Raw genomic sequence first — 27,541 nt, 5'->3', positions numbered from 1 at the left:
TGGCAGGTAATTAAAGAACCCATTTATTACTTTAGGTGCTATATAACTTCTTCCTTCGCCGCCCGGCCCGCCCCTCCACTCTGATGAATTAACACTAAATCATCTTCTGGCAGATACATCCAAAAATAGACAAAAGAAAATAAATATAACAAGAATCAAAAAAGGAAACTAAAATTAACAAAAAGTCAGCCTGCATCATAAATATATGTAATTTTTAATCAATAAAATTTAATATTAATCATCCCTTTCTCTCTATAATTGTTATTTTTTTTCGCTCTTGGAGGATCAAACGTGTTTGCAAAAGCTATAAGAAATGGCTCCGTCGTCATTTCTAAGCGTCGCAAACTTCGTTGAGGCAATACTTCGCCGGAGATTCTCCTCCGCTGGTCTCTCTCTGCAAACACAATCCATAGACTCCGAAACCACCATACAGTTTTGGAGCCCACCACCGTCTCCGTCGCCGGAAAATAAAGAGAAACCGTCGCTCCTCCTCCTCCACGGGTTTGGCCCTTCCGCTTTATGGCAGTGGAGCTATCAGGTAAAGCAACTCTCTCTCTCCTTCCGTCTCTACATTCCCGACCTCGTCTTCTTCGGCGGCTCCACCACGTCTTCTTCTTCCACGGAGGAGAATCGGTCGGAGATGTTTCAGGCTTCGAGCATGGGGAAGCTGATGGAGAAGCTCGGCGTCGAGAGGTTTAGTGTTGTCGGGACGAGCTACGGTGGGTTTGTGGCGTATAACATGGCGAAAATGTTGCCGGAGAAAGTGGAGAAAGTGGTTCTTGCTAGCTCCGGCGTTAATATGCGGCGGAGTGACAACGAAGCGTTCATCGCCAGAGCCAAGTGCCGTAGTGTCGCGGAGGTGATGCTTCCTTCCTCGGGAACGGATCTCCGGAGATTCTCTGGGGTGATTTCTTCTATGAGACTCGATTATGTGCCAAATTTTGTCTTGAACGACTTTTGCCAGGTATTTTTACATCTTTTTTTTTTGTATTCTTGGAAGAAAAACAAAAAGTCCCTTCAACAGTTTTAAACCCTCTTTTTAGTCTTATAACAAAGTTTCAAAATATTTGATAACCTATAAGTTATGCATCCGAAATCCGAATGCACAACGTTACTTTAGGTAATGGATAATATTAGTAAAGATTCGTAATTAATTACTTTACGTCTCCACCTATTTTATAAAAGTGTCTCTTTATCATTTTGAAAGATATTTTTTTTTAAAGTTAATCACGGGAATCGTATTGCTGATACTCAAACTAGTCTAACGCCAAGTATTATTGCCATTTAAAGCGTCTACAATGATCATAGAATTTCAATTTCAATGAATATATAATCTACAATTAATGATCCTTTGGGGGCTACATTCTTTTTGGAAACATATATATTGACAACACACTTATTAAAACTTATTATAAATTAACACGAAAATATAGTGGAGCATAAAGATGCACTCCACTAGCTTATATTTAAAATGAGTGATTGATAAAAGAAGGCAGCGAAAGTTGTCACTTTCAGTTGGTTATAGTAAAAGCTTGTGTAGGATTGGGGAAAGAAAGAACGGTATACGTAGTATTGCGCTCCCAACATTAAATAAATATTATATCGCTATTGAAAAGAAGAGTTTGGCTTTGCATGATTGATAATATGATATTTGAAAATTGGGAAAACACACAGAAAATGTATTCGGAGAAGAGAGAGGAAAAAGCAGAACTTCTGGAGGGGCTAAGTATTGGGAGGGACGAAAAATCAAACGTTTCTCCAGTTCAACAGGTTCGCTAATCGCTATCACCATTATTAGTATTTTTTGGTTTTTACGCTATCATTAATATTACTTGTATATATGGCTAAGAATTTATGACATCTTACTAACATATGTAAAAAAAAAATTCAATCGTTTCAGAATTAGATTGTTTGTTTGCGTTTAAATTTATAGTTAGTGTATATTTTGTTAAAATGTGCAACAACTTTTTTTAAAAATTTGTTTTTGTTAATTCGTAATGTAAACGCCAAATGCAAACGTGCGGAATCTTTATATTTGCGAACATTTACATTTACATTTGCATTTTTCAAAGATATTTATGAATTTGTGTTTTCTTCACATGTAAGCGGGAATGTAGAAACCAACGTTTGTCATAATTCAGACCTCAGTTGCCCTCGAATGTTAACAATATGATTAGTTTGTGTTTTTTGGGGTAGTTTTTTTAATGAATAAGTGACTACGAAAAAAAAACTGCATGATAAGAACTTGCATTAATAAGTGACACAATAAGAAATTTTTAATTTATTTGATTCATAAAAATTAAATACCTGATAAATAATGAAGTAAGCATGAATCATGCAGGATGTAATGCTGATATGGGGGGAGCAAGATCAGGTTTTTCCTTTGAAAATGGCCTATGACCTTAAAGAGTAAGACCCTACTACTTCATAATTCATATATATATATATATATATATATATATATCGTATCATAATATATAAATAGCATAGGGTTTTGATTTTTCATTGCTTCATTTCTTTTAATTTCTTAATTACTCAAATTAATATTTTTGATCGAGTTCCAAATGGTTTTAAGATATTACCGCTAGTGGCGTCACTACGCTTAATTAGTAGATCCAAGATGTAAAATCCGTTTGAATGGAATAATCCAAGCAATTACGTACAACTATATGATCCAGTTCGTTTTTTTGCTTGGTAAATATGAAATTATGTGGTTATGAACTTATGATATAGAACTTTTAAAGTGGTTTTGCTTAAACATTTTTGCTATTCAAATTTTAAGATTTACTTCTTTTTTGTAACTACGAGCACAGCTGATTCCAGTAAACAAAACTTTGATTCTAGTTTTTAAGTTGTGTTTTATAAGCTTATTTAATTGGATTTTTAAGGTTTTGATATCATTTAAAAAATATGGAAATAGATGTTTCAATCGAATCGAATGGTTAATTACATCATTTTCTAGTCGATATTTCTGTCCGAATTTTGATCTAACGTAAAGTTACGTAATCGGATAGCTAACTTCTATGCTAGAGACATCAAGAGACGAGATTAAGAACTAATTTGGAACGAATATAGAAATGAGTTATTCATAGTCGTGTGTGTTTATATAGGTTAAAAATAAAGAAAAAGAAGTAATTAATTATGTATGTATATATTTTACCAGGATGTTGGGGAAGAAGGCGACGCTGAAAGTGATACAAAAGACATCACATATTCCCCACACGGAAAAGCCCAAAATATTCAATGGCATTGTCATGTCTTTCTTGTTATCTTCCTCTCCTTCACTATAATTGTAACATCCATATTAAACTAAGAGTTACGAAAATTTTCTGATTTCATCAATGTTATAAGTGTTCATGACATGCAGTATTAATTAAATATATCTAAAAATGTTTTTGTAACTGTAATCCATGTCAAAAAAATCAATGAGGCTAGATCAATAGGTGGAAAAATTATTAATCGAGATAACATGATAGTTAACGATGTTCGGTTCTTCCATATTACTCCATGAACCTATGTCTTTTGTTTTTGAACAAACTCCATGAACCTATATATGTCCATTAGATAAGTTCACCAAAATTGGAAAACCAATGCAACATTTATATCCGCGATCAAAACGTGTCTTTTAACCTGCCGTTCCGTTGTATAAGACAAAACTTACAAGTTAACTCATGAACTCTCCCAAACCTTGGGGTTTTTAACCGTTTAGTTCTCTACAACACTGCCATTTTCGGAAACCTATTGTCAAGTTTCAACGATCACATGAACAGAAGGCAGAAGCATCAACAATTAACAACAAAAACGAATATAACGACCACGTAGCAATCTTTTTTGGTAGATAATGAAACGAAGATGACGATTAAAACAAAAGAATATGATAAAGGACTAAAAAGCTTGCTTTGGACCTTTTGGGTCTTCTTGACCGTCTATAACTCCTCCCTATTGTAGAACTCTACTTCAAAGATCGACTAAACGTCTTCTTGAGATATTGATTTAGTAATGCATGTTTAGGAAAACGTCTTTAGTTAGTACCAGGAGATCCAAGTGGTCTTTGAACAATTTCATCTACAACTCTTAAAAGAGATCCATGAGTTCCTTTTAGACTCAAGAAAATTAAAGAACGTAATGGGCAGAGCGAAAGTTTAAATAGACATAGTCTTTGGCCAAGAGTTTCCTTTCTCAATCTGTTGTTGAAGATGAAGTTGGTTGTGTAAAGACATAAGCAACCAAAGAATGTATAATCTGCATCTACCACTCCTTTAGGTATATAAATGTAAATAGGATAATAGATAACATAATGGATTGAGCCACGTGGAGCAAATGGAATTAGCAGCCAAGGATTAGGCAACGCCACATGATCAGACGGACAACACGGTGGGGGCAATAACAACATTGAGTGGGGTAAGTGGTTCGGACACGTTAGACTGAAATATTAATCGAAAAGTGAAAAGTGAAATGAGAGTGGGTCTATAGATGGGGAGCTAAAGGAGGACCCCATGAAAATGGTCCTCAAGAGATGAGATCCTATGTTGATACGCGATTTTGATTGAATTTGAATGCTTTACGCAACCTACCCTTACTAGTCTTCTTTATTTTGTCTTCTTTGGTCTTCTCGTTCTCGTATATAATAAATAAATAGATTTTTATAATTCAGCAACAAATTTTTAAAAAGCTACGAAACAAATATTCAAAAAAGCGGACAAAAAGATTTTTTCAATCTCTGAAGATGATTTTGTCGATTATATGACATACAAACAATTCAGAGATGATAATCGATAAATTAATGCCTTCCTCCAACTTTTGATAGAATAATTTCAAATTTATAACACATCAAAGTTCATGCATTTGATGCCAATATTTTCTTCCGACAACTTTTTAATGCTACAAGTGTTTATGAAAGGATTATTCTTCGCATATAACTTGTAAATTGAGCTGGCTAAAACACCATTGCTGACCATTAATCTGTATTGTATGAAAGATGTACTACTACTTTAAAAGCGTGGGATCGAGAAAAAGAAAATTTGTTTCGAGTCTTTTTTTTTTATTTTTTTTTATTTTATAGTTAAACACGTTTGTTTCAGATAATCTGATAATTTGTTTATGATTATTAACGTGATGATTGTTTGACATAAAATAAAATTCTTGAATAACTTAGTTTGATGTGTAGATTTTATAGGCAAATTAATTATAAATTACAAAGAATTATTTTAATTGTTATAATATTAATCATGATGTTTTTGTGTTAAACAAAATACTTTTTTGAGTATTTTTATTTTTTACGATTAATTGCGGTCTACCTATAAAGTAGTAGTAGTGACAAAATCTTGAACATTTTGAGCATAAAATAATGAACGAATCTAAAAGAAGATAAACATAAAATCTTCTAAAAGTGGCAACTTGTAAGAGGACATTTGACAATTTATTAGAAAACATCATATTCGGGAATTCCTTTTCCTCAATGCCCAAGAAAAAAAGTAAACAATTTTTGTTTAAAAATCAAAATAAAGAATGTAAAAATGAATAAAATTCCAGTGGAGAGGAAATACTGTCGGCTTGGGAAAAACTTATTTTCTCGCTTTTGTGGGTCCCTCTTTCTTTCATCTGTGGATAAGCCTCACCGTTTCTCAGACAAAAAAGATAACCATCTCGTCATCGCCACGTCACATTCATCCCAGTTCCTATCCAGCGGCAACGGTTATGAAGTCGCCACGTGTCAAACTTTCATGGCTTTATCTTCGGCGACCTAACAAAATACTCGTAGAATATAATTTGATTTACGAGTCAAGTTTTGCATATAGTCCTTAGTGTTTCCGAATCTCTCTAAGTCGTCCCCAAATTATAGTCCTTAGTGCTGTTTGTTACTCCTTATTTTCTATTTTTTTTTAGTCATCTGTCCGTTTTTATTAGAGTACTGAAGAAATAATATTCTTCGATATTTAACAAATTTAAATATTTTGAATCATGACTACAAACAAGTTTATTGATAAACTAAAATTTTATGTTTAAAATTCACAAATAACCAAACAAACTTATAACAAACGAAATTATTTCAGACAAAATAAAAAAATATTTTTTTTAAATTTAAAAAAATATTCAGTAAATAAGATAATGACTTTTATTGTTTTATTCATTCTCCAAAGTTAAAACTATATAGATTAACAAATTTTTATAAATTTAATAATTATATATTATATTTAAACTAGATTTTTGGATTGACATCTAAAGAAATTTTCTATTTTTTTTTAAAAAAATTGAATTATCATTTATAAATTCATAATAATATTAATAACTAAGAGAAAACTACATCGATCATTGGCATAAATCGACATGTAAAATCTTCAACCCACTTGAACAAACTGTACTGACTCACTAAAATTAGCTAGGAATGACAATATGGGGTTGAAATTGTGAATAAAAAAGTACGACGATCAAATTATAAATAAATAAAATAAGGTGAGAACTGCATGCAGAGTGCGTGGATGAGGATAAGGTTAAGCCAACAGTTTCTTTTGTCCCCTCTGTCTTTCCCTCAAAACTTACTTATCCTCTTCTTCCCCACTTTTTCATTTAAAATTTTAATAAGAAAGTTATATAACAACGTGATAAATAATTAACAATTGCCTTTTTTTTTGTTTTTTATTATTTAATGTTAGTAGAGGGAAACAACCAGAGCACACAGACAGACACAAAGATCTCAATATAAAGATCTCAACTTCTCTGCTCTTTCTTTTCCTCTCTGTCTCTATTGCGAGTTTGAGAATACAAAAGTTCCAAAGATTATCTGCTAAGTTCAAATGTCGATTGCGATGGATAGAGTTGAATCTTATGTGTTTAATTTCTCCGGCGATAATTTGGATCAATCTTCCTCTGAGTCTTTCTCTTCTCCTTCTTCTTCGGCGTCTTCTTCCATTGGGAGGAATAGCGACGACGAAGAAGAGTTTCACGGTAACGGAAAATCGTCGGAGGACGGTGGAGATGATGTCGGAGAGAATGAAGCCGAGTCTCCGTACAAAGGTCCTCTTGATTTGATGGAATCTCTTGAAGAAGTCTTACCCGTTAGGTAAATCTCTCTTAAAAAATTTCTAAATTTATGGATTTCCTGTCTCATTCTTGAGAAAGTTTACGAATTTGGAAACTTTGTAATGGAAAACTAAATAAGTACAAATTTTTCTGATTTTATTGTGTGAATGTGGTTTGTGTAGGAAAGGGATATCGAAGTATTACAATGGAAAGTCAAAGTCTTTCACGAATTTAGCAGAGGAGGCAGCGTCAGCGTTGACTTCTTCTTCATCGATGAAAGATTTGGCGAAGCCGGAGAATCCTTACAGTCGTCGTCGGAGGAATCTCCTTTGCCATCAGATTTGGGAGAACAATAAAACGACTCCACGTGGCGGGATCTCAAAGAAACACATCATGAACTCGAGCAGGAGCGCGTTGACGCTTGCCATGGCGGTTGCTGCCGGCGTGATGACCGGAGAGGGATCTTTATCCGGAGGAGACTCGTCGCCGGGATCAAGTCCGACGACTTCGGGATCTCCTCCGAGACAGAGGCATCATCATCATCAGATGCTTCCTCCGTTGTATCCTAGGAGTCAAGGGTCTTTTGGTAATTTGAAGTCGTCTCAGTCGTCGTCTGGTTTTTGTGCCTGGAGATCGTATTCGGTGGCTGATTTTCCGAGGTGTTTCCCGTCGACGGCGAGTGGTGTTGGGTCCAATGACTCGTAGGAACGATAACATTTGTCTTTTTGTTGAAGCTATATTTTGAAGTTAACCCTTCTAGTTTTTGGAGTAACATCCGGAGAATGTATAGACGAATTTCGAACTTTTTAATGGATTCACATCTTTTCATTTTTGTTTCGTTCTCTCAGTTAATTTCATTTCCACATCTTTGCCGGGAAAAAAAAGAAAAAATCTCACACTTAAATCTTTTATCTATGTGTGGAAATCCAACATTCTTCTTTCATGTTCTTATCCAAGTTTTAAAAGCTAAAACCATTAAAAATGGGTAGTAATTAATAGAGATCTAATTGATAAGGTTGTATGTTTGGTATTCACCAAAAAAAAAAAAAGGTTGTATGTTTGGTGAGAAGGACAGGATGGGATTTGAATCTAACCCACCAAATCTTCTATAATGTGCATCTCTACGAAGACGCATTTGTGTCCACTCTTTTTAGGCCAAGTTTGGAAGCAATTGGTTCAACCACCCTTTTTTACTCTTTATCTTTTCTTCTTTCTACTAATTAGCTCGGTTTATTACCTAATCGAAGTGGATTTTGGTGGTGAGATGTTGTCTTCGAGTTTCAAATAAGTTGAGTTGAGGAGGAAGGTAGTAAAGGAATTCGTGTGACAAAGTTAGTAAAGAAGCTTTACAAAAATCAAGTTGTAGTAGTTTATTGGTCATTGTTCGGTTGGTCTAAGTCATAGCCGTTTCCCTAAAATATTGTCAAAGATATATGCCAACGTTAAGACTCTATGATTATGCATAAATATGGTGTGACCTCAATCATGAATAATACAAGATTCTTAGTCTCTGTATATAGTAAGTTTAAATACAAAAGCTTCAAAATGTTAATATACAAAACCTTTATTGTCTCTGCTTGGACTCCAAAACATATGGAACCAACCCCTAGCTGTTTCCACTTGTTTCAGATTGATGAAGCTGAAGAAGTAATGAATTTGAGACGACGAAGATCGAGCTTAATGCCATTAGTCCCCCTGAAATTAAATTAACGGTAAGTCAACCACGACAGATATTGGATTGTGTGAAACAATAATGTGGAGCTAAACCAACTTAAGTTTGTAACTAATTTAACTAGAATCAGGACCACTTACCGGATAAGGAAGGTGTCATGGCGAAATCATACTGAGGAAGCAACACACCTGCAGCTATCGGAATCGATATGACATTATATGCAATTGCCCATGCTAGATTCTGATATACTTTCGACATTGTTGCTTGCGCAAGACTAAGTGCATCCACAACCTATAACAAAAAGACAACAAAAAAAGAAATACACATAAGTGAGGAGCTTATAAAGCAAGGAACTCATGATTCATGAACCGCGTTTATTATAGTAAAGGAATATGAAGAGCTTTACATGTGAAAGTTTGTTGCGGACAAGTATGACTGATGCTGCATTAGACGCGGCGTTTTCTTGAGCCTCAATCTTTAGAGCTATTCCGACATCAGCTTGAGCCAACGAAGGAGCATCGTTTATGCCATCACCCACCTTAGGAAACACAAAAAATACAATGTTAGCCTAACAATCCATTTTCTAAAACACACCAGTTCTATGAATTTGTTTCACACCATATATGAGTTCCTTTCTGATCTTTTATCATTTGGTATGGTCAATTTCTAGGATTTGCGTGACCATGCCTAGGGGGATTAAATTCACTGTCTTTCATGGGAAGCGTTGACATTGTTGGAATTCAGCTGAATATCTTACCATAGCAACACGAAGTCCAGAGGATTGAAGATTAGATATAAACTCGAATTTCTTTTCAGGAGACAAGGAATAGTTGGTTGATTCACTCTCAATCCCCACATTCTTTGCCACTGTTGCCACTGCCCCTTCCCTATCCCCTGATAAGAGGACTGTTTTGATGCCCTTCTCCTGAAGCCTTTAAATAAGACAAACAACATTAAACTTAAAACCGTAGAGACCACACTGTTTCGATTAAGCCAAAAGGTTCACTAAACTTTGAACAGAGAACAACTAGCTTCCGACAAGGTCTTGAAGAAAAGCAGCACGCAATTTCATGTAAATCTGCAGACTCTCGAAAGTTTAAAACCAGGGTTGCTTTGTTTTTTAAAATAGGAACGATTAAAAAGGAGGGGCAAAATTACCTGGTTACCGTGGATTCAGCATCTTGGCGCAAGCAATCGGATATTGCAATAGCACCAATGATCCCTTCTCCTTCGCGCCCAACGTAAACAACGGTCTTTGAATACCTAGACGTTGATGATGTGCTTGATAGTTTATGATCCAAATACTTTTCCAGCTTAACCACGTCCGAGGAGTCGTTTATTTTTTGGAAACGACCGGAAACCCATTCCAGTGCACCCACTGCAACCAAACGTCCATATATTTCTGCCAATGTACCAAATCCTGGTTCTGTCAATTGGCCTCTTGTTTCTGGAGTTTCCAGATTCAGCGCTTCAGATTCGTTTACAATAGCCTTTGCTATTGGGTGTATTGCTGTCTTCTCCACCGCAGCAGCCAATTTAAGAACTTCTTGTTCTCCATAAATCAAAGAAGCAACACCAGAGACGACAGGTCTTCCTTCAGTAAGAGTCCCTGTCTGGACACATAATGCCATTGATGATCAATGGTGGAAACAATAACTCTATTTATTCAACTTAGAGGAGCAACAGGATGTCAGGAACTGCTCATACACCTATCAATTCTAGGATTTTCCATTTTAATACCTTGTCTAAAGCCACACAATCTACGGAGGCCAGCCGTTCTAAGACATCTCCTCCTCTGATAAGATATCCCCGCTTTGCTCCTGAGCATATTCAGGAGACTTCACCAGATTAGCTTCTGACAATTTCAACAATCTCAAACTCATTGTTGCTAATCACAACATTTTCAAGTAATATAACTTTCAACTTAGTACTTTTATGTATTATCTGAAGCCGCCATCAACAACAAAAGTTTTCAACCAATAAATGCTTTTCATATGCTAGGGTATTCAAAAAGAGAAGGGAAATATAGAACATAAACTATTGGTAGCTTCAGTGTCATCTTCAATTCTTCCTAATAATTGGAAAACTTTGGACACAGTTAGGTTCCTCTTTAGGTTTGAAGACTTTTAAGTGCAAGCTAAAAAACGCTGGATAATGTACCAAGAGAGGTGCCAATTAGTATGGCAGTTGGTGTTGCCAGACCCAGTGCACAGGGGCAGGAGACTACCTGATACAACAAAATAAAAACGACTTGGTGATCTGCACAATATGATGTTTTTTCTCCAAAGTTTCTCTCCATCCCTCTTTAATCTTACATCCCCTTCACAAATTCTCATTTTCCCTCACGATCCCCAATTTTCTTCCCTCATTAAGTTCGTCTAGTTCCAATAACAGCCCATATGTTTTATATTTTCGCATGAAAGATATAACTTTGCTATTCATTGCTTACTCACCAGTACATCCACGGCCAGTTTTAGGCTTAGTGCCAGAGGATCTCCATCCGGTCCAGCAATATCATTGAGTAAAACATCTGGGAATATGTGTGAACCAACGTAATACCTGAAACATGAAAACAACAGGGTCTTTCACTCTGTGATTCTGAACAGAAAATTGTCATGTTATGCTTATGCTTAACGTTACAACTAGTTAAACAGATTCCTGCTAAAACAAATATAAGAATCCTATTGAAATTTCAGATGTCATTTCCGGTAGGAATATGAAAGAGGATTATACCAAAAAGCAAAAGTCACTGCAGATAAAGACATTATCGTATAGACGAATGGTCCAGCTATTGCATCTGCCAGCCGCTGTACAGGAGCTGCATTACCTTGTGCATCCTCGACCTAAAACACCACAATTTCATGAGGTATTCATATTTCAATTTCTACTCATAGCATCCTCTTAATCGAAACAATCCTACAAATAGAACTGATTCACATGTTCATACCTGAACCTGATTTCAGACAGGAAAGGATGTGGATATAATAGAGACTCACTACAGAGAAACCAAGGGTTCTGACTTGATTTCATCCATACTATCCTGTCTAAAATCAAATTCAGCTACAAACATGTGCCTGAGTTCTATTTGTAGGATTGTAACTCAGTTATGATATTTCTCTTTGCAGCTGTCTATTTCCTCTTCTGTTTTAGAGGAGGAAAGTCAACTACAAATTACAGAGATTATTAATGGCTGCCTTTTCCTTTTTACATGATGGCTTGAACAGCTCCATATTATGACTGATGGAATTATCCATCGCGTAATGTAACTTTCATGAAGATTCTATTGGCTGTAGGTTCGTAGCAACTAACCATTCTGACGATTTTTGATATTGTTGAGTTGGAGCCAGTAGAAGAAGCTTTGATCCGAAGAGGGCCATCCTGAAATAGGTAAACCGAAGTTTTGTTTTTAAACTGATTTTATGATCACTGTATGTAAATCAGACTTTAGACTGGAAATCTGGAATACAGTATTGTTTGCAAATAGATCATATCCCAGAGTCAGAAGGTTTGTCATCCGTTGAAGCACTAAAAGAATGAAACCTTTAGTAGCCTTTTACTTTAAAAAATAAAGTTTTGTTTAGGTAAGCATATACATACCCAGTTTATTGTTCCCGCTGAAACTGAACAACCTTCTTCTTTAAACACGGGAAGTGACTCTCCTGTCAACATAGATTCATCCACAACACTTCTTCCAGCTAGCACACTCCCCTATATTGAACAAATCAATTCAAGTTGATCAATAAATCGGTGACTAACCAGCCACAAGGAATATTAACCATGCTATTTTGAGAAGAATACAGAAAAAAATAGCACGTATCCATTATCACGTGCAGGGGAGAATGTGAAATTTAATTGAATCTCTGCAAGGGCTGATAACTCCACATGTTTTTTTTTCTCAGCACTGATACCATCCATTAAATAGATTTTCATAATTTCCTTTCAGAAGCACATAAGATTATTTTTTTGATAAGATCAGACAGTGCTGCATCGAAAAGCAACTACAGAATTCCTAAGACGTCAGAAACACTTACATCAACAGGAAACGTTTCACCAGGCAAAACCAACAGTGAGTCTCCAACTCGAATCTCATCAACTGGGACATCGATGCAAATTGAATCAGAGGAAAGTACAGAATCAGTTGCGGTGTTATTGTCTGATGCAGTAATCACAAGTCTTGATTGAGTGGAGATTAGTGACTGCAAAAGTACGTTTCGATTAAAAACGCAGGAATAGGCCTACAAGTTAATCTTGGGAGGAGAACCGAGAAATGTCCAACTTACCAATAGTTCATTCATATCACTAGATGCTCTAAGCTTTGCTCTTTCTTCCAAAGAACGACCAAGGAGCACAAAGCCAAGCAGCATGACCTGCATACTAAATGACAAGAGCTATCAATCAGAAATTCACCACTGAAATTGTATTTGCATGCAGTAGAAGTAAACATAAAAGATTTCATTATAGTCCCTTTGTGAATGTGTTAGAGGAACTCACCGGTTCCTCAAAGAACGAAGCATCCCAGTCCAGTTCTGGATTAACAAGTGAGATCTGCAAAATTAAGAATGCAGAGAACAGCAGTGATTCAGAATAGGATACTCACCACTCAAAATAAATCACAGTATACAAAAACTCACCAAACTGATGGAAAATGCAGCCATAGATCCCAATCCAACTAACGAGTTCATATTAGGTGATCTTTTCCCGAAAGCTTTTATGCCATCAAACAGCAATTCTACAATATACATTTATCTGATTCAGTCATTTGGGTTTCTGAACAGCTTCAAATATCAATATCCACTACTACCAGTGGAAGCATTGATGCAAAAAAGCTCAATTATGTAATCAGAGTAGTAGCACACAATTAAGTCTGAAGAATAGCCTCAGAATGACTACATCTTCATCTCTCTCTTACAATACTAATTACTCAACTTTATATGCATTTAGCTGGTAAGCATCCTTAGATTTTAATGAAAAATGTTTAAACAAAAGCAAACCTCTTCCTGGCCCCAACAAAGCTCCAACTGCCAAACCACCTTTCACGTAAGAGTTGTGTAGCAAGTCCCAGAACCCTCCTAGCAACATCAGGCGCAAGAAAGAAAGTCAGAGACTCCAAAAATGACATCGAACAGCACAAATTTGCATTGATATTCAATTCCATAACAAGTGAACAAAATATGGGAAATAATGTACCATGAGCAATGTGAATTCCCAAGGAATGAAGAATATGAGAAGTGTGAGACCCGCAACACAGAGCCACCAATGTCCACGCAAATGCCACACGGTTCCTACTCTTAACGAGCAATTCCTCTTTCTTACTCACCATCTCCTTCCACTTCTTCACGTTCTCCGCCACTCCCATCCCCGAGACTCTCCTCTTAGCCTCGAAGCCACTCTCCGTCAATCTCTTGGCCAGGCTCTCCGCCGCATCCGCCACCACCTCTACCTCCGGTTTAAGCCTCACAGCCGCGGTTTCGGTCAGCATATTCACCACAGCAGACGCGACTCGGTCATCGGACATCAGTACCGATTTAACCCTGGCGACGCAGCCCCCACATATCATCCCGCTCACGTCGAGAAGAATCGGCGTGTCGCTCGTAGCAGATTTCACAGATTCGATTGAAGATTCCGTCGATTCAAACGATTGAGTACTGATCTGGACCGAGTTTGATACGAAGAAGCCATGTGTCGAACAGCGCCGCCGGATTCGAGAATGGCGTTGTCTGGGATAGCATCGCTTCGCGTATTTTACGTCGAGGAACTTACAGGGAAGAATATGCAGACTCGTCGTCGGTGGAAGTTGAAGCCGGAGAAGATTGCTCGCCATTTTCGCCGGAAAGAGAACGACGATAGTCACGATATGTCAAACTGAAAATCTAGTGGTTCGTTCGTTTGAAAAGTAGCCAAACATATCGTCAGAAATTGACACGTCGGATTTTGCATATATCCAAACCACCACAAGTGTTTAGCGCTTCTTTTTTTCCTCCACAAGTGTTTAGCCGCTCGCTTTGGTGGAATTTTAACAGGTAGTGCCAGGCTGATAAAACGCAGCGTTTACAAAGGTTTACTTCCTAGTAGTCTTTTCTAATAGGTAAGCGTAAGACCTTCCGGGTCACAAAGAGGATTACGGCATCTGGGCCACAGTGGTTCGACACGACGTGTCACTTGCCTGAAATATTAATTTTTTGGATGCATTTTATCTTCTTTCTTCTTCAGCTCCTCTCAGCTTCTTCTTCGACGAAAATATCTCTCACTTCTCAGAGCTCTGCTGCAATGGATGCGAGTGCGAATGAACCAGCTATGAAAAGCTTGAAATCCTCTCCGAGGGCACCGATACCGAACTTTTTCGTATCGCTGTCCTCGGCATTTACGCAAACACCTCTTGTGCGTACGAAGAAGCCTAGTTTGCTACTTCTACAACCAGCTTCAGACGCCGTCAAATCGATTCAAGACTTTCATCGTTGTCTGGTGTCTGCTTCTGAGAAATTCGTAGGGTTATTCCATTCACTCGCCTCTCGGAACCCTCTATTTCAGGAAGCGGTTCGCTTGTCGTCTGAATTTCGCGTTCTTTGCGACGAGGTAAATTCTTTTACCCTCTTTATGCAAATCGACAAAGCTTTACGGGGAGAATGGTTTGGCTTGAAACGAGTTTCGTTGCTTCTTCGGATTAAGTAAAGAAGATAATTATGTGTTTCCAATGAACGTCGTGAACACTTGCCTGAGCTCTGATTGGTACTCTAATGGGTGAATCTTTCTCTCTTCTGTTCCAGAAAAATGCTTCATTTTGAGTAACCAGTAACTCGGATCATATGCGCACATTATTAAATCTGAGTTATATAGAATTAGTTTGTGGAATTATTCCCTCAAGTTGGGATATTTGTTTTGTTCTAATCTTCCTTATATCTATGCACACATTGAGCAATGTTGAAGCTCGGTTTCAGGATATGTCGGGCTATGTTATTGAAAATGATGAGCCTTTTGTTGCTTTTCAGAGTCGTTTGAGAAACACTACAAGGGTGAGGTTTGCGATGTCTAACCACGGATTTGCAGCGGTTCTGCCTGGAGATTCAGTAGCAGGAATGGTGGTTGCTAACGGGTTGATAAACTTCCTCAACATTTACAACACCATCCTTGTTGTCCGTCTAGTACTCACCTGGTTTCCCACTGCTCCTCCTGCCATTGTTAGCCCCCTCAGGTAAAAATTTCTCCTTAGTGTTTTCCTGCTCGTATTGAGAAATGTCACTACGATCATAAATCTTATCCAGGTCTAAAATACTTCAACCAATCTTAGGGAACAAAATCTAGATCATTTATTTGCTATTTGTCAATGCTCAAGGTTGTCTTTTTACTTGAATTAGAGGAAGTTTCTTTGGGATCAACTCGATTCTCTCCTTTCTGGTCTAAGTCTTGAATGGTTTTAAGGATTGGTTAAAGCCTGATGGATCTGCCCAAGAACCTTACATTTCTATTAATTAATTGCTAATTATGTGTGTGTGTTACCATTGTATCAGCACTTTATGTGATCCATACTTGAACATATTCCGGGGAGTCATACCGCCTCTTGGAGGATTAGATTTGTCTCCCATTTTGGCGTTCCTTGTTCTCAACGCCTTCACCAGCACTGCTATGGCACTTCCTTGCGAGCTCCCGCCAGCTGATGGAGCGGCTTCTCCATCATCTTGTGAGACAAAGTGGATGAGAAGGAGAAGGTTGAGCAGCCACAAGGACCATAGACCGAGCTCAACTTCTATGAACTGAACCTTTCTTTAAAACATATCCTCTTTTCTGCGCTTCAAATGCACCTTTCGAGTAATATTATTCTACTGCATCTTTGGATTTCTGAGTTTTTGTGTAAATTTTCTTTACAATATTAATAAAAAGAGTTGCATCTCTCATATACAAAAATCTTTGTAAGATTGATTTTTGCAAAATTCAGGGCAAAAGATAAGTCATTTGTGACGTTGTAACAACTTTCACTCAGGTTCTAATCAGTGGCTTTGCATTTCAAGACAAAAACAAGAAGGATGAGAATGACAAGCAACCCACCAAAAGAACCACACAGCCTGTGAATCCAGTAAGGATCAAACCTGGTCAAGCTCTGGTCACAATACAGGGACAAGGCAATGGCCAAAACCAACAAGAGGAGGAGCACGGGAAGCGAAAACATAAACCCAAAGAGTTCTTCTTCCGGTTCGAGGTCTTCCTCTGATAAGCTGTCGATGAAGAGGGGCGAGAGCACAGCTAGTACCGACAAGCTTATGGCCAGAAATTTCCTGGACGAAGTAAACCTGGATGGTTCCGTTTCCATCGGAAAATAAAAAGCCGGTTCAAAAATGAAGATACCAACTGTTATAACCTTCTTTAAAGTCCTCGCTTAGTGTTCATCTGGTTAAAAGGGAAAGAAAATCTGAACGGAAAGGGTTTGCTTCTTGGCGAATCTCTACACAAGCTGCAGGATAGTTTCCAAGAGCAGTTTAGATGGTGTGGTTAACAATTCACACAGAAAGAGAAGAGAGAAGGCTTTGTCTGTGAATTTCCACTGGTTTAAAGGAATCTTTTGTTTCTAGAGAGACCACACAATGATAAACTATTCCATGGAATCATATACTTTTTTTTTTCTTTCTTTTAATTATCTTTTTGTAATAAAGTTGAGCCCGGAAGACATTGTAACGACTATTCTTTTTTTTTTGGTCAACTGTAACGACTGTTCATATATAACTAGCTTTTTTACAATAAACCTGTAGAGATGATTTGGTCTAACAATGAAGATAGTTCATGACTTTACTGCTATACATCGCCAAAACTTGCCCACTCATCAGAAGAACTTGTCATCTACACTTGTGTAAAAGTCATCAAGATGAGCAAAAAGTGAAGTCATTTTCAATCCAACGATATGAACTGGTGATCCTGAAAGTTCTTCAAGAAATTCATCCCTCACCTACAACAATAATATCGCCATTAAAGTACCTTACACAGCTCATCCCGAGGTTGAATTCAACACAACAAACAAACAAAATGCACAAGTGTAATTAAGCTTTATGACCGGCTTCTTTACTATGTCATACCTGCATCCATCCAAATAGCTTAAGCGATCTAAGTAACGAGCAACAACTCAAGATCCGTCTGAGGTCTTCTTCTGTGAGTTTTCGACACCAAGAGAGGTCCAAATAACGCAACCTATTACATGTATTGGCGAGCGAAAGGGCAGTCTCTTGACCGACCTGTTGAAAAACAAAAGTCTATTAGAACACTTGGGAGAAACCAGCTTATAAAGAGATGAGACTTTTGGTACGTAAAACACACTCACATCTCGGACATGGTCAAGGAAGAGTTGGGTAAGAGATCCTCCCGAGACTTCAAGAAACGCGGCCACAGCTTCATCACTATCAAAGGAAGCTCATAGATTGGTATTCAGAAGAACAGTCTACAAAAGTTATGTTAAAACATAAAAAATTGTGAAAAGACTTGAGCAAACCTAAATCGGTTTCTCGTGAATCTGACTGACTTCAAAGATCTGCAACCATTGGTAATTTCTTTTAATGACGCATCAGTCAAATAATCCAGTTGTGAGATGTCAAGAACTTCTAGATTCGGACAACATCTCCCAACAGTCCACATAGTTCCATCATTCAAGTATCTGGTTACCACAGAGAAAAAGGCAAAAACAAACATTTAATTTCAGAAGCAAAACTTGGAAATGATATTTTTTTTCAGAAGAGTAAACTTACGTGCAAGAAGCGAGAGAAAGATGAGTAAGGTTGGAGCCACGAGAAGCAACGAACGCCGCAACAACATCATGAATGCTATTGAGCCCTGCAACAGAGAGATAGCTAAGTTTCTCAAACTTACGTAGGCTTCTCTTGAATACATTAGATGGTATGATCCCTTGGCATCCTCCGATGTTAAGCCCTCTAAGAGTGGATCCAAAGTTATCAGCAAGAATCTTCACAGCTCGGGAAGTGAGGTAAGAGCAATACGAGAGGTTAATATTCCGAAGCAGAGGAGCAGATCTCGCGATCAAGGCCAATCCATTGTTTGTTAAACAGAACGCTCCTTGAAGAGAAAGCTTGGTCAGATAAGGGAACCCGTTCGGCGAGCGTTTCAAGAACTCGGTTATGACGTTCTCCGTCATGGCTCGTCCGCAGAGATCAAGATTCAACACCTGAGTGAAACAATACAAGATTTCACAGACCCTTTTTGCAAGAATGAAGATTTGAAGAAGAAAAAATGGATTCTTTGGAAACTACCTTCAAGCTAACTCTGTTACAGTCACAGAGGATATTAGCCAAGTCTTTCTCCTCTATGTCGACGCAGTTCTTGACGGAGATCTCAGACGGAGAGCCCTGTATCAGTAGCTTCATAAAACGCGTGTCGAGTTTCCTTTTACTGCTAACGAGATTCGAGAGCTTCGTCCTCAAGTGATCAGGGACGAGGTTAAGAGACGTGATTGCTTCAGAGTTATCAGCAAGAACTCGCAAACTCATCTCCATTAGCGTAGGAACCTCCTTTACTTTCGTCAGATTCAACTCGATTCCAATGCTTGATGATGTATATTCGTCAGAATCTGTCCTCCTCTTCTCGATCGCTTCCTTAGCTTCGTTAAACAGACTTTTTATACCCTTTCCATTAACTTGATCTTCTTCTTCTTCTTCTTCTTCTTCTTCTTCTTTTTCTTCTTCTTTGCTTTGTTCTTGAAAAATATTCTTGGGAATTTGATCAGAATGCAAATCAAGAGCGAACCTCTTCGCGATTTTCTTGTGATACTTGGCCTCTTCAGCCAATCGCTGCTCGTAACGAATTCGAGCATCGCGTTTCATAACCGTATCCGCTGCAATGCAAAGCAAATCCAAAAACGTAGTATCGACTGGAGGGGCTTCTTCATCGTCGGAATCTGGTTCAGCGAACGCCGCCGGAATTTCTCGAGAACCACCGGGAGAAGCCATGTTGACGAATCGGGATCGAGTTGCAGAGAAGTTTTGGGATTTTTTGAAGACTGAAACTGATAAAAAGGGAAAATCAAGAGATACGTATTTCAGTATTTATACCTTTCTTCTTTCGACTCTGTGGACCCCAAACTCCTCAAAACGGTCTCACCTAGTCAACGCGTGTCCTTATTGGTTCTTTTTCTTTATATTAGTAAAAAAAAAAGGTCTTTTACTTCATGTTGTTGTAGTAGAAATTTGTAACCATGGTTGAAAAGTAATATGGAAAGAATATTATATTTCATTTCGAATTTGAATTCACCTTTTTATAAATTTCTAATTATTTGATTTTAACCATAAAACTTGTTGAACACGTGCCATTCATTAAGATAAGTGACGAACAAGTAAAAAATTAAGGTATTTGAAACGTTACAAAAATTTTGTGAAAAAAACGTTGCAAAAAATGTAAAACAGAAAGATTCTCGTTTATTCTTAAAAACAAAATTTTAGTTATATTTGAATTTATGATATGCTTAGATATCAACATGAAATAGCATTCATTTAGAATGACTAAAGCTTTCATGCTTTTTTTTGGGTCAAAAGTATTTCAAGTTTAATTGGTCTTGATTACAATATACTCCAGTAAAAATATACAAATAACCAAAGATAACACTAGGCTTGGCCTGGATATCAACTTTGTTATGGATTGATTCGTGTAAACAGATGAGCACCTCTACGGATACCTACTAGGAATTTAAGAAAATCGTATACCGAAAACGTAAATAGAGTTCATACCAAACCAAAACAAAACGAATTTGGAGTTTTTCTGTTTCATAGGCCGAGGCAGAGGCATTCTCCAGCTTGACCGGGCTTATTTGGATTGTAGGCTCATATTGACAATTTTCTATTCGAATTATTTTCTGTTAAAAGAACCATTAGTTCTAAAGCCCACGGGCTCGCATTTCAAACACACTATTGTTAAATGCTCCACCACCATATATTATTGACAACTAGATTCTAATTCCTATGTTATCGTAATATATTTAAGGGGGCTATATTCAAGTGAATGGAATTCTCTAATTTATTTATATCAATTTATATAAATTATAAAACATGGTAATATAAAAATATCTTATGTATACATAAATATATTTTTTTTTAAATATCGAAACATACCCTTTAAGAACATGGAGTTACATTTTTTGAACGAATATCACAATAATATATTATAATAAAAATATGGCCCTCTAAAACATTTAATAAGGTACATGTAGACAAATGTGTAGGCCACAGTTTTCTAAAAATGATGAAACAACAACCGATGCAATTTTTGTACATAACGAATATATATGGAGTTATTGACAAAATAGAAAATAAAAAAATAGAAATTTTCTACTAGTTAGATAAGGATTTTAGCATTCTTTTCAACAGGGAAAGTTAAGTGTTATATCAGCAATAGAAAGATTATTTCAAGGAGCATTGTAAAGCCTATTTCAGCAATTTCGTAACGACATTGCCATATTGGTGAGAGCAAAGTTTTTGCAGAAAATTTTTGGTGTTAACCAAGATGTTGTAATGCAGATTTAAATTATTGTTTTTCTGACAAAAATCTAGAGCGTTAAATTTTTGTTATCCTTGTGGATTCAACATGTAGTTTGGTTCACCTTGTTCTTTAGATTTTTTTTTTTAATGAAAACCCCATATCACACGGATCCAGTTTTAGTTATATGTTGTCAACTTACGGGTTATAGATTAAAATTTAGGCTCAGCAAGTCACATGGCATTTCCCTCGTTAGATTTCATTTCACTTATAAAAAACAAAAATGAAGATTTCAAAGAAGATTGACATATAAGAAATATTAATGTATTTTTCTTGTCACTGAGATCAACTTGGTTATATAGCTTGGTATATTTCAAACTACCTATTTTTCGTCTCTCTGTAGTTTGGATTTCATAATAGAAAAAACAATCATAGGAAATCTTCTTCGTATAATTTGTTCATTTGTCTTTGTGTATACAAAGTCAAGGATCGACCACATCTCACATATACACAATTGGGTCTTTCTCATTTCTCTTTTTTTTTCTATATTGAGTTATAAATAAGAATTGAATTTCGGAGGTAGGGACCAAGTCATAGGACTTTGGATGATTGTTAAATCCAAAATCCAATATGGCAACAATAGTGCAAGTAGATGGCATTCCAAATTTGAACTGTTTTAAGAAAATCTAATTTTCCATTAAAGATCCTTATTTATTTTCATCATATTAGTTCCTAGAACTTACGCACTCCCTTTCTTTTATTTTCTCTCGCGCTATAAATTGAATTTATGAGAAACTCATATGTAGTTAATGATAATGGAGACAAAACAATTATTAGAGTCACCGGATATATATTATGAGTATGACTATACTATTGTGTGAATAAAAATTGATATCTTAATGAAATGATATTTTTAGACCAAAACATAGATAAATATATAATGGTTTGACCGAAAGATTCACATAATTCTCGCTATGTCACTAACTAGGTTCAAATTTGTAGAAGTGATGTTGTAGTTCTATCTCGATTTGTTTATATAAATGAATGAAACTAAAACTCATAACTCTGCAATTTAACATGTATACTACATGTGTTTGTCTGTATAACATAATAACATATACCGTGTTGGGAATATCACATCACATCATTGTAATGTCGCTGTGGAGAGATAGAGATATGAAAGTGAAATTTTGTGAATCAAAATTGAATGTGGAATGGTCCTTCGGTCCTTCCTAAAGAATAGCTGTAATTGAACTCTATTTGACATCGTTTTCTAGTGGACCATTATATATTTTTATATACACAAATACTATTTCGTTTAATGTTTGTGGCAGTAAAGTTGTAGATTGAGAGTTTTGTCAGTTCATACTAATTCGTTTTTAAAATATTCTTTAGTTACTCTAGCTACTAAAACAAACACTCATATAACGATAAAACCCACACACAAAAACGGCCATAATGATATCGACATGAGTAAGACTATTACTGAAACGAAGAGTCATATTAACCATACCGACATGGGTTAGAATATATAGCTGTGACGTAAGCTTACTTCAGTCTTAAGACTAGTCAAGTTTTATTTTATATAGTTTAATACTTAAAATTCTAATATCAGTTAGTTTGTTTCGTTAAATGGATTGGAACAATGACAGTAGATGAAGCAGAGCGGACGGATTGTAGACAGAAGATGAAGCTATCTAGGATTGTAGTATTTAATGTTATATATATTGGATGGTGTCGACGAAGCGAACACTGTGTTGGTCTTAAGTTAAATAAATGATACATATATTACAAATATACAATATATAAGTGTATTGTTTTATATATACTACAAAGTACAAACTAGGCCTAGTACAAACCAATTACTGTCCTTTTTTCTTCTTCTTGAACTCAAAATTCTCTTTCATGGGAACAAAGAAAAAGAAATTACCCATGCTTATCCTTTTTTGGCTTCAACATTTTCGTATAATAAGGTTCCAAAAAAAAACATTTTCGTAAAAACAGTTTCTTAAAACGGACAAAAATTACTCGGATGTGATTGTAGGATAATTTCGATATTCTATATAGAACTCATATATACTAGAATATTGCGATTTTGTTCTAGTTGTCAATACAACTGTTTTTAACTTATCAAAATAATAGAAATTAAATTATACATATAAAACCTGACTAACAACGACCAAGTCGGCCTACCAAAAAAGTATCCACTATAACGATTTTGACCCCAAATCTTCTAAAATTAATAATAAATCTAAATATTGATGATTTTAAATTTGGGCAATCTATGGATTTCACTTTTCTTAACTAGTTGCTATGATCACATGAATAGACAAAAAATTTCCTTTAATATAAGGTAACGGCAAGTCCGAGGACAAACAACGAAAGTATCTTTATGATAATTGTCTTCTCATCGTTTGTTCGATTGTGCTCTAATATTTTTACTTTAAATTTTTCAAATTTTCATTTCACTTTTTCTCTTTAAAATTTTCATTTATTGGTCACTAAAACTTTATCTTTCTTTCTTTTCATTTATCGGGGAATCATATACATCTTCTTTTGGTTATTTAATTTATTCGCCACAAAGCAAATTAAAATTCACATGCAAAAGCATCCCTATTCACGTGTCAAACGGAATGTAATTCCAAAAAACCCAAGTCACAAAATTTAAGTGGCGATGAAATTAACAATTTCATCAACGTAACCATGACAATTATAAATATCTATCTCACTGTTAGGCATTAGTACCCCCGTTGTATCAGAATTTTGTATAACCCAAAAAATTAGTTCAGGTTGTAGAGTACCACACGTACATTTCAACTTTATAAGCAGATTAAAATTCACATGCAAACTTAATTCAATTTTAGAATTTAGTCTGATCCCATTACCCCCCGTGTATCAAGATTTTAGATAACCCACAACATTAATTCACTTCACGTTAGAGATAACTTTCAAGTAATAAATAGATAACCTGCTATATCAATATAGTGAAAATGTTATACTATAATTTATCTATTCATTGAAAATATAGTTATACACGATCCCGGTAACACTTTTGTATTTACATAAATTTAACATTATTAATTTTATGCCAGTTATTATGATAAAGAAAACAGTTTAGCAGAAACAAATTTAGACTAATCATATATAAGACATCCTAAACCAGTTTTATGTTCATTTATTAATTTTATGCCATTTGTTATGATAAAGAAAAAAAGGTTTAGCAGGAAAAAATTAGACATATCATATATAAGACCTACTAAACCAGTTTTATGTTACTAGTAATATAATATGTTATATTATGTATTTATGTACCTATATATCAATTATCCAAGTTAAAGTGTAATTACTATCAAATAATAACTTTCCTCGATTTAGTCAAAACGAAGCTATAAAATAGTAAGAACGTCGTATTTATCTTTAAACTTCAAAAAGAAAAGAAAAGAAGAACGTATTATTTGGCTCGTAGTGCTCAATAAGCAGCAAATAAAGTAATTAAAAATTGAAGAACACGTCCGTGCATACATGCACTTTTTCTTTCTTTTTCTTGGTGTAAATGTTAAGATCATGATTCATGCATGGCACTTTACCAGAGAACGTAGAAGGAATAGTCTTGCATGGGAAATTCTTAGCACATTGTTTTTATTCTAAATTTCTAATGTTTTGCCTCATACAATGAAATCATAGTCTTATAATTGCATTATCAAAAGCTGCGAACTAAAATATAAAAAATTGAAAGCTCATCGTTTTGTGAAAGAAAAACAAACACAAAAGCAACGAGAAAATAAAAGTTGCTATGTTGGGGGAGAAATCGAGTAGATTTTGGTTCGAAACCCAAAATTTTGAAAATCTATTTTCTTTATTTTTTTGGTACGAAGAATTATCCATTGATATGCGACAAGCTTTCACATTTTTTCATTTAAAAGGGCACTTTCTTTGTTGAACAGAGATTTTAGACTTGTAGTTCTCTATAAAATAAGAAAGGGTGTCATTACGTCACAAAAAGATGATTAAGTATTGGTATCTTTCTATGAAACTAAAATTTCATTTCATGAGTGAGACTTATCTAGAAAATTTAGTGTGTGTATTTATGCCGATGTCTCAAAATACAATTGTTTTTTCATAATTTGTAAAACAAAATTTTGGAGATTTAGTATGGTTTTAGTAAAAACCGAGTATTCGATTGGAGTTCGTAGGGCATGAGCTTGATACACCTGTCCAAAGAAAAACGAATTAATTAGGTAGATGCATATAATGAGTGTGATATTTTCCATATACAGAACCTAAAGATGAAATAAATATGGAGAAATCGACAAAACCGATCGAAATCAAACTTACATCAACGAAATTATAAACCGAAATCGAGATGAAATTAGAAAAAATATTTTCAAATTTAGAAATTTTATTTTAGCTTAAGAGATTACTTTTATCTCTAACTATTATATAAATCTATGTTTCTTTTAATTTTAAAAATTTACTCATAACTCCATCTCATATAAGAGAATGTAACTTTTACAATTATTTAAGAGAATCAAATAATAATTCTTTGATACCACATTTGTATTTATTTTTAGTTTTTTTTTGCTAAAAAATGTTTGTTCTTATTCTTATCAATGTACAGCTGATCATTATACGAATAGATACAAACAAATTCAACTGAAATCATTTCTTTTGATATCTTCAAACTAGCTTTACGTTATCTTTATGGGCATGTGAGCTTTTCCAATAGAAAAAAAAATGAAATAGAAGACAAAAGAATCAGAATCTCTTAAGAGGAACACACGAAATATATATGATTATCTACAAAAAAAAAAATAATACCTAGAAATGTTTTCTTTTTGTTAAATATATGTTGAAAGGTTGGTGAAGTTCAAAACCTTTTTCCTTGATTCTTTTGTGGTAAAGAAGAGAAGAATCTGATGCCCCGGATGTATTAGTAGTATTTACATTTACTTTCTCCTGAAAATTGGCGACTGAAAACATAAAAAGATAATTTGGACTACGAGTCAAAGTAGATCTTCCGAGACTCAATGTTCCAATATTTTTTTTTTTTAACCAAAAATACAAGAAATTTGAATAATTTTTTTGTCATTCAAAATTCAATATGCGAATTTAGATCTAGATGGCTATACAACGACGATTCACGTTTCCATTTAAATCGATCGGTTATCGTTCAATGTCAGCTTCATATATACATCAATATCTCTCTCGCATGCTAAATAGCATGGCATTGATTTAGACATCATCTAATTTGCCTGCAGTCAACATCTAAATTAATATATGCTATTAATGTGCCCGATTTTATATTTGCTAGATTTCGCTATCACATCACCGAATTGAACGAGTTACAACAGATTATATATAATAGTACTCCATATATGAATATGAACTTTGACTGGAAAGTCTATGACATGTCACAATTGTTTCAATAAATTTTGGAAAACACAAATTCACGTTTATAACTGTAAGCGCATACAATATTTGAACAGTCCAAAAATCGAATAGTCATGCATGGGACATAAGAATTTATTAGGAATTATCCAAAATGAGGTCATTATCACAATAGTATCATGAACTGGCTCCAATATGTATGGTGGGTGATTGATTAATTGGATGATCTATTTACTTAATTATTGGGACAGCATGTGAAGAACAATCTCCTTTCAGTGACTATCAATTCACTCTTTTCTTATCCCCAATCGAACATGGCCATCAAATTTATAAATTTATGGAGAAATATACAAATCGAGTATTCAAGTTTAAAGCGTTAGCTAGAAAACCATTGCGTGCAGACAATTTCATGCACTAGCGCATATTTGGCATAATTGTCGAAGATCACGAAGAGTATTCCAAATTAATGTGTTAATACGCACTAGAATCTACGGCCTAAACCGACTAGATCCTCAAAATTACGGGTTAAAATTATATCCTAGTCCGTATATTAAAGGAGCTTCAGAATCAATCCTTACGGGCTAGAAGTACATATTAGTTGCTAAAGATTTCAAAAACCTATATAATGGATGACCTAGAGAACAATACTGACGTCCGCAGTTTATATCTAAAATTTACACTCACAAAAAAAAAATGGTCATCAATCCAAATTCGATATTAACTAACCAAAATATTTTTAGTAAGCTACGATTAATGTAAAAAAAGAAGAAATTTTTTAGTAAGCCACGATTTATTTCAATCATGTCCTAAGAACTGTTTGCAACTCCGTTTTTTTTTGTCTCCACAATAACTCTCTCTCCCTCTTCTTCTATTCTAATTCCATATCATTCAAATGATACTAAAATATTTCATCACCTAATCAATGAACTGGTAAAAAGTTAAAATACTAGTTAATTACTAGTGCTGAAATATTATAAAAGGGAAATGAATCCACAAGAATTTTAC

At 35.3% G+C, this 27,541-nt stretch overlaps 6 protein-coding genes across 6 annotated transcripts; 3 read left to right on the top strand and 3 right to left on the bottom strand.

Annotated features, from left to right (window-relative positions):
- The first annotated feature begins 173 nt into the window (after window positions 1-173).
- Window positions 174-3,360, top strand: LOC18017433 (monoacylglycerol lipase ABHD6). Its single transcript, XM_006400637.2, has 4 exons — window positions 174-964; window positions 1,675-1,770; window positions 2,342-2,409; window positions 3,164-3,360. The coding sequence occupies exons 1-4, from the start codon at window positions 314-316 to the stop codon at window positions 3,288-3,290; spliced, it is 942 nt and encodes a 313-aa protein (XP_006400700.1). The 5' UTR covers window positions 174-313; the 3' UTR covers window positions 3,291-3,360.
- Window positions 3,361-6,641: 3,281 nt separating this feature from the next.
- On the top strand, window positions 6,642-7,851 carry LOC18017432. The gene is made up of 2 exons (XM_006400636.2): window positions 6,642-7,060; window positions 7,203-7,851. The coding sequence occupies exons 1-2, from the start codon at window positions 6,795-6,797 to the stop codon at window positions 7,723-7,725; spliced, it is 789 nt and encodes a 262-aa protein (XP_006400699.1). The 5' UTR covers window positions 6,642-6,794; the 3' UTR covers window positions 7,726-7,851.
- Window positions 7,852-8,454: 603 nt separating this feature from the next.
- On the bottom strand, window positions 8,455-14,674 carry LOC18017431 (copper-transporting ATPase PAA2, chloroplastic). The gene is made up of 17 exons (XM_006400635.2): window positions 13,880-14,674; window positions 13,684-13,761; window positions 13,324-13,421; window positions 13,184-13,237; window positions 12,973-13,059; window positions 12,724-12,888; window positions 12,290-12,400; window positions 12,002-12,070; window positions 11,426-11,535; window positions 11,146-11,251; window positions 10,853-10,919; window positions 10,433-10,512; window positions 9,851-10,305; window positions 9,450-9,624; window positions 9,099-9,230; window positions 8,833-8,983; window positions 8,455-8,715 (listed from the first exon to the last, which is right to left on the bottom strand). The coding sequence occupies exons 1-17, from the start codon at window positions 14,511-14,513 to the stop codon at window positions 8,627-8,629; spliced, it is 2,661 nt and encodes an 886-aa protein (XP_006400698.1). The 5' UTR covers window positions 14,514-14,674; the 3' UTR covers window positions 8,455-8,626.
- A 184-nt stretch (window positions 14,675-14,858) lies between these two features.
- LOC18017430 (ylmG homolog protein 2, chloroplastic) lies at window positions 14,859-16,656 on the top strand. Its single transcript, XM_006400634.2, has 3 exons — window positions 14,859-15,265; window positions 15,679-15,881; window positions 16,198-16,656. The coding sequence occupies exons 1-3, from the start codon at window positions 14,876-14,878 to the stop codon at window positions 16,442-16,444; spliced, it is 840 nt and encodes a 279-aa protein (XP_006400697.1). The 5' UTR covers window positions 14,859-14,875; the 3' UTR covers window positions 16,445-16,656.
- Window positions 16,498-17,300, bottom strand: LOC18017429. Its single transcript, XM_006400633.2, has one exon. The coding sequence runs from the start codon at window positions 16,992-16,994 to the stop codon at window positions 16,671-16,673; it is 324 nt and encodes a 107-aa protein (XP_006400696.1). The 5' UTR covers window positions 16,995-17,300; the 3' UTR covers window positions 16,498-16,670.
- Window positions 17,301-17,399: 99 nt separating this feature from the next.
- Window positions 17,400-19,629, bottom strand: LOC18017428 (F-box/LRR-repeat protein 2). Its single transcript, XM_024156630.1, has 7 exons — window positions 19,427-19,629; window positions 18,934-19,339; window positions 18,415-18,848; window positions 18,162-18,323; window positions 17,994-18,069; window positions 17,752-17,907; window positions 17,400-17,624 (listed from the first exon to the last, which is right to left on the bottom strand). Exons 1-7 carry the CDS (start codon window positions 19,627-19,629, stop codon window positions 17,502-17,504), a joined length of 1,560 nt encoding a protein of 519 aa, XP_024012398.1. The 3' UTR covers window positions 17,400-17,501.
- Between the last annotated feature and the right edge of the window lie 7,912 nt (window positions 19,630-27,541).

This window comes from Eutrema salsugineum, unplaced genomic scaffold (genome assembly GCF_000478725.1).
Source record: "Eutrema salsugineum unplaced genomic scaffold, Eutsalg1_0 scaffold_2, whole genome shotgun sequence".
Lineage (NCBI taxonomy): Eukaryota > Viridiplantae > Streptophyta > Magnoliopsida > Brassicales > Brassicaceae > Eutrema > Eutrema salsugineum.
The sequence above is the reverse complement of the archived record's forward strand: the minus strand, read 5'-3'. Positions and strand labels throughout refer to the sequence as shown.

Bases quoted from the DNA above. Each gene is read 5' to 3' on its own strand.
- LOC18017431 (XM_006400635.2), bottom strand. From the start codon at position 14,513: ATGGCGAGCAATCTTCTCCGGCTTCAACTTCCACCGACGACGAGTCTG. The intron at 13,060-13,183 runs GTGAGTTCCTCT...TTTAGTATGCAG, and splicing joins CTTCGTTCTTTGAGGAACCG to GTCATGCTGCTTGGCTTTGT. The intron at 9,231-9,449 runs GTAAGATATTCA...GTGTTTCCTAAG, and splicing joins CTGGACTTCGTGTTGCTATG to GTGGGTGATGGCATAAACGA.
- LOC18017429 (XM_006400633.2), bottom strand. From the start codon at position 16,994: ATGGAAACGGAACCATCCAGGTTTACTTCGTCCAGGAAATTTCTGGCC.
- LOC18017428 (XM_024156630.1), bottom strand. From the start codon at position 19,629: ATGGCTTCTCCCGGTGGTTCTCGAGAAATTCCGGCGGCGTTCGCTGAA. The intron at 19,340-19,426 runs GTTCGCTCTTGA...AGAAGAAGAAGA, and splicing joins CACAAGAAAATCGCGAAGAG to AGAAGAAGAAGAAGAAGATC. The intron at 18,324-18,414 runs GTAAGTTTACTC...TGTGGTAACCAG, and splicing joins CTTTCTCTCGCTTCTTGCAC to ATACTTGAATGATGGAACTA.
- LOC18017432 (XM_006400636.2), top strand. From the start codon at position 6,795: ATGTCGATTGCGATGGATAGAGTTGAATCTTATGTGTTTAATTTCTCC. The intron at 7,061-7,202 runs GTAAATCTCTCT...TGGTTTGTGTAG, and splicing joins GAAGAAGTCTTACCCGTTAG to GAAAGGGATATCGAAGTATT.
- LOC18017430 (XM_006400634.2), top strand. From the start codon at position 14,876: ATGCATTTTATCTTCTTTCTTCTTCAGCTCCTCTCAGCTTCTTCTTCG. The intron at 15,266-15,678 runs GTAAATTCTTTT...GTTGCTTTTCAG, and splicing joins TTCGCGTTCTTTGCGACGAG to AGTCGTTTGAGAAACACTAC. The intron at 15,882-16,197 runs GTAAAAATTTCT...CCATTGTATCAG, and splicing joins GCCATTGTTAGCCCCCTCAG to CACTTTATGTGATCCATACT.
- LOC18017433 (XM_006400637.2), top strand. From the start codon at position 314: ATGGCTCCGTCGTCATTTCTAAGCGTCGCAAACTTCGTTGAGGCAATA. The intron at 965-1,674 runs GTATTTTTACAT...GAAAACACACAG, and splicing joins TCTTGAACGACTTTTGCCAG to AAAATGTATTCGGAGAAGAG. The intron at 2,410-3,163 runs GTAAGACCCTAC...ATATTTTACCAG, and splicing joins ATGGCCTATGACCTTAAAGA to GATGTTGGGGAAGAAGGCGA.